General features: G+C 33.1%; 1 protein-coding gene across 1 annotated transcript; it reads right to left on the bottom strand.

Moving 5' to 3' along the window:
• Nucleotides 1–220: 220 nt before the first annotated feature.
• Nucleotides 221–4,829, bottom strand: LOC113373391 (tubulin beta chain-like). Its single transcript, XM_026613693.1, has 4 exons — nt 4,806–4,829; nt 3,038–3,220; nt 2,745–2,975; nt 221–1,168 (listed from the first exon to the last, which is right to left on the bottom strand). The coding sequence occupies exons 2-4, from the start codon at nt 3,197–3,199 to the stop codon at nt 221–223; spliced, it is 1,341 nt and encodes a 446-aa protein (XP_026469478.1). The 5' UTR covers nt 3,200–3,220; nt 4,806–4,829.
• Between the last annotated feature and the right edge of the window lie 1,162 nt (nt 4,830–5,991).

The raw sequence follows: 5,991 nt of genomic DNA, 5'->3' as shown, positions 1-5,991 counted from the left end.
GGCAATTAAAATATAAATCGAAAATCCTTTCTTTTGTGGAAGTTGCAAGTACAGCATACATATATAATAATATATTAATTAAATATGGAAAAAAAAATTATTATTCGACATAATGTACAAGACGTAAGACAAATCGACAGTGACACGTTTCTAATTTTTCACAAACTTTTTCACAAAACTGAGCATAAATTATCAAAATGCGGGCAGAAAATTTAATCGTTCATCTAAACTCCTCGCCAAATTCTTCGTCACAAATGTCATCACAGTCCTCGGCGCAAGCTTCTTGATACTGTTGATACTCAGACACAAGGTCTGTCATGTTGCTTTCGGCTTCGGTGAACTCCATCTCGTCCATGCCCTCGCCAGTGTACCAATGCAAGAAGGCTTTGCGCCTGAACATGGCGATAAACTGATCTCCGACCCTTTTGAAAATTTCCATAATAGCGGTCGTGTTCCCTATAAACGTAGCCGACATCTTAAGTCCGCGCGGCGGAATGTCGCACACGGCCGTTTTCACATTGTGCGGAATCCATTCCACGAAATAACTACTGTTCTTGTTCTGAATATTCACCATTTGTTCGTCGACCTCCTTCATGGACATCCTGCCTCGGAAGACGGCGGCGACCGTCAGATATCGCCCGTGTCTGGGGTCGCAGGCCGTCATCATGTTTTTGGCGTCGAATAGCTGCTGCGTCAACTCGGGCACGGTGAGAGCACGATACTGTTGGCTGCCCCTCGACGTCAGCGGTGCAAATCCGGGCATGAAAAAGTGCAGCCGAGGAAATGGAACCATGTTCACGGCCAATTTGCGCAAATCCGCGTTCAACTGACCGGGGAAACGGAGACAGGTGGTAACGCCCGACATGGTCGCGGATACCAAATGATTCAGATCGCCATACGTGGGAGTTGTGAGTTTTAGTGTGCGAAAGCAGATGTCGTGCAGGGCCTCGTTATCGATACAGTAAGTTTCATCGGTGTTCTCAACGAGCTGGTGGACCGAGAGCATGGCGTTGTAAGGTTCTACTACTGTGTCGGATACTTTGGGACTTGGAACGACGCTGAATGTGGCCATTATGCGGTCTGGATATTCTTCGCGAATTTTAGAAATGAGCAGGGAACCTAGACCGGAGCCGGTGCCGCCACCAAGCGAATGGGTCAGTTGAAAGCCCTTGAAAGTAATAATTATTGATATGTAGTTAGACCATTTGAACTCGTTTCAAAATAAAGTCACACATAAATTTTAGAAAATTGGGACTACATTATTAATTTCCTGTAGGGTAAGTTATAGTAATAGCACAAGAATTAAAAATGAAAATTTTTATATATCTTTACGATTCAAATATTTCTGATCATTTTGGCATACTTTAAAAAAAAAATGATGTTTGTGTGTGTGTGCGCATGTATGTGTAGATACAATTTTTCATCGACGATTTCGAGAACACAGATCAACCAAATAATTAACTAGTGGGGTGTATGGCATCGTGCCCTTAAGGCAAATTGCTGGAACTTCTCGTGCCGTAACGAAATGTTCGAGGAATACTGAATGTTTTCAAATGGATGATTATAAACATTGTAACATTGCCTAATATTTATAAGAATTATATAAACTGCATTGCAAAGTTGAAATTATTTGTTTAAAGTATATTAGAACTTTAGTCAGAACTAAAAATGAAATCTGAATCATTTTCGACATAGAAAAAAAAATTCTGAAAAAAAATTGAAAAAAAAAATTTTTTGAAACATAATTTTTTTCCGAAATCAGTTTTGTTAAAACAAGCAGAAAGTGTTTTGAATCATTTAAATCGGACGCTTAGTTCTCTCAAAAACTGCCATTTGTTTAAAATTTAGCTCTGCATCTTTGAAATGGCTGGCCCTACTTTTGCCAAAAACTAATAACCACTTTTCCCAATAATTACTAATTGAATGTTTTTAGATTATTCAAATCGGATACTCCTTTCTCTCAAAAACTCGATTTCTATTTTCTGCACTCTTTGCTCTTTATCTCCGTAACTGCTGGACCTGCTTTTGCCAAAAACTAATCAGCACATCTCCCTATCAATAGGAATCGAATGTTGTTTGAACCATTCAAATCGGTTGATCTGTGCGCCCGAAAACGTGACCGAAAAATTGTATCAATACATACATACACATACATCCATTTTTTTTGAGGTATGCCAAAATGTTCAGATACCTTCAAAACGTCGGGAAATGTAAAAAAAATTAATTTCGATTATTGGACGATTACCATAAATTACCCTATGGGAAGTTAAAAAAACATACGATTCCTATTATAAGGAGACGTGCTGATCAGTTTTTGGCAAAGACAGGTTTAGCTGTTCCGAAAATACGGAGCAAAAAATGCCAAAAATCGAAAATAATTTTTTGAGAGAACGAAGCGTTCCTTTTAAATGATTTAAAAAACATTTTCATTGTATGTAACGTGTTAAGGAAATGAAGAACTAATGAATTTTTTGGAAAGGCAAAAGGCAAGTCAATGGTTGCATTTTCTATTTTTTGCCAATGGTTTCTTTTCTGGGAAGAGCGGGGCTTGAACATACGCGGGAAAAACAATCTCAAAACTGTAAAGTTTTTTTTTTGTAAATGATTTATAAAACTAGAAGGCAAAAGCTGAACATAGAACAACCTTTTTACCGACGCACCTGTGACTCTACCCTATGGCATATAATATAATTTAAGTATCTTATCTTGATCATAGTAATTATAATTCTTATTTATGATCTCACTTGTACGCAATCACATCCTTCCGCTTCTTTTCGAACGACGTCCAAAACAGGATCCACAAGTTCAGCGCCTTCCGTGTAGTGACCTTTGGCCCAATTATTGCCGGCACCAGATTGACCGAACACAAAGTTATCGGGACGGAAAATACGGCCGAATGGCCCAGATCTCACGGAATCCATAGTGCTGGGTTCCAGATCCACCAGCACTGCTCTTGGCACGAATTTACCCATTGCCTGGGTAAATGAGCAGATAATTAAAACTAATGTTAAATTAAAGTGTTATTGTTTTAACATACCGCTTCGTTATAATAAACATTAATTCTTTCCAGTTGCAAATCGCTATCACCATGATAACATCCCGCCGGATTAATTCCATGTTCATCAGATATCACCTCCCAAAATTTTGCTCCAATTTGATTACCGCATTGGCCAGTTTGTATATGAACGATTTCCCGCATATTTTACACTTTAAATTTAGGACGACCGGACGCAAAAAATAAAACCTCAAAATAAAGTTATTGTAAATTTAGAATTTAGAAAAAATAATTTTATCGGTCGTGTATAACCGTCAAAACCAAATCGTGAAATTTTGAAAATTACTAAAACACGCGAGTAGTGAGTGTATTGTTTACATGATTTTGAAATGATGGCTAGATGTGGTATTATTTGTCATTTTGAGAAATTGAATTAAATTGCTTTAATAAAAATGGTGATTATGGAAAGATTCTGAATTGCATAGTTATATATATATTTATATAATTTTTAGATTTTTTTGTTCGATGTTGAGACAATCGAAATAAAAGAAACAATAAATATGAACTATTTATTTATACATAATTGATTTATTACATACATAATTATATAAAACTACTTGCATCAAACTATTTGAATATAATATTAAATAACCACCAATCAATGTAATTTTTATATTAATTACTTCTTTACAAGCAAAAATAACAATTATTCAATATGATTTTTTTCTACGCTTTATACAATAAATTATTTTTTACTACATTTATTTTAGTAAAAGAGATTAAATTCAATGAGAAGTTATACAAGTAAATATAAGGAAGTAGAAAAAGCAGAAAAATATTTTTCTCCCGCCTAACTGGTGAATTAACAAAATTATTGCCGATCAAGAAAAAAGTACCCAGTCTCCCCTACATTAAAAGTTGCACATTTATTATCTATATCGACAATATTAACAAGTGTCTGGGGCTATAATCATAAAATACATTTTTCTAGTATTCATAAAGATGTCGATCTGTAATAAAATTGTATGGCGTTGACTTGAAACTTAATTACATTGCTTTACGACTTTCGTCTTACGTAAATAAACAATAGTTATGGCGATAATATAATTTTAGCGATAAATGAAGTTCATTGCAAAAGTAGAGAAAAATAATATAGTATATTTTTGATATCCATATTATGTGTTGAAGTATGTGTGAACATAAAACAATACGAACAATTTAGATCAATTATTTTGCCCTTTTTCCATAGCACCATTTGACATTATTATTTTCGAAGGAACTTCACACCTACATTTCGCTATTGTTTAATAGCTCGACAATGTTATATTGTTCGCCGACATTGTGCAAGGAGAATACATAATGCTCCATCATACAATTATCCATTGTCATATTTAATCTTGGATCGTTCCATTTTCTTGACAATGCTTTTATATATCAATCTCATTGTAAATTACAGACACGTTCACGAGTTAGATGTCTGTATAAAACTTTAATCCAATGTAAATGGACATGAGCCTCTAGACTAGACTGACTCTCTATGAGTAGAGGTTAGAGCATGACAAGACACGATAAACTTTGAAATGTCTCACAGAAGAAATATTAAGGTCGAATACGCAGCATACGGAATGATAAAGTTATTAAAGTTGTTTGGATCATTTGTAGATATGGGATTATGTTATCGTCTATCTCTAGGTTTTTTCAACCGGATTTATAAATACTGGGTGACTAAATTTTTTATATAAAATGTAGGAAAGTCCACCACCGATATTTCAAAACCAGTGAAGGTACAATTTTTTTTAACAATAATATTTAAAAGTAGAGAGCTAAATATGAATAACCAGTCTTAATTCTGATTCTTAGGACGTTGCTATCGCGAGATAAATAGAAAGTTTGAAAATCCATAACAAAAGTATTTTTGTTCTTGTAAGTTTTTTTTGGTTTTGAGCACTTTTGTTTAGTTTAAAGACCTTAATATAATTTATTTATTTTATAAGATGTTTTGTTTATTTTAAGTTGAATTCAACTTTTTTTTTATATGACATTTATGAAAACTTTACTTGTGATAACTGATCCTTTACCTATGGTAGCAATGAAAAATTGTAATTAGAAAAGAATATTATGTTAACAAAACAATTTTACAAAGGATAAATTAAATATTTATTTCAACTCTGCTGATGAATATTTCTGACAAAATACCAGATCAAGGTTATATATAGTGTTATCTTTGCCATAAATGTGCCTATAAAATTTATATTATAAATTGACCCTGTTGAGAATGATTCAAAGCTGACTAAATATCTAGAATCTTTCATATATTATTTTCTAATATGTTCAATTTTTGTCTTAAGTAATAGAATTGTACAAAAGAAACTATACATTATTTAATATAAAGTTAGGGGTTGGAAAAGACCTTCCTATATCATTTTTAAGTTTAGAGTTATGAATAAATCGTTATTATGCCTACAACAATTCAAGATTTTGTATGTGTTCAAAATTTAAATTATTTTTGCTCAACCAAGATATCTACGATTTCTCAACTTTTCCTGAACTAATTTTCTTCGAAATTTTTATAGAGTCTTTTTCATAGACTTCGTCTTTTTTAGAGCCAGTGTAAACTATCCTCAATTAAAACAAAAAGTTGCAAAAAAGCTCTTCGAGCAGTCTCTATTTTGTAAAAAGTTAGTTTGATATTTTTCACTTTAAATGGATTATTTGAAGGACTGAAATCAAGGCTATTGATAATAATATTATTGACTACGATATACACAATTTCTCAAATTTTACTGAACTGATTTTCCCAAATTTTTTATAGAAACCTCTCATGGACTTCGTTTTCTTTAGAACCAGTATAAACTATTCTCGATTTTTGATCAAAAATTGAAAAAATCTGAACTTCTTCAGGCAGTCTCTACTTTGTGAAAAAAAAAATTAAGTAATCCGTCGTTCTTTTTCTCTTTTACCTTACCTTATATATACATTTCTCTTTTTGTAATAGA

The sequence above is a fragment of the Ctenocephalides felis genome, unplaced genomic scaffold (assembly GCF_003426905.1).
Source record: "Ctenocephalides felis isolate EL2017-DRISC unplaced genomic scaffold, ASM342690v1 CF-g0.4_SCAFFOLD_01604, whole genome shotgun sequence".
Taxonomy (NCBI): Eukaryota; Metazoa; Arthropoda; class Insecta; order Siphonaptera; family Pulicidae; genus Ctenocephalides; species Ctenocephalides felis.
This window is presented reverse-complemented; position numbering and strand designations above follow the sequence as displayed.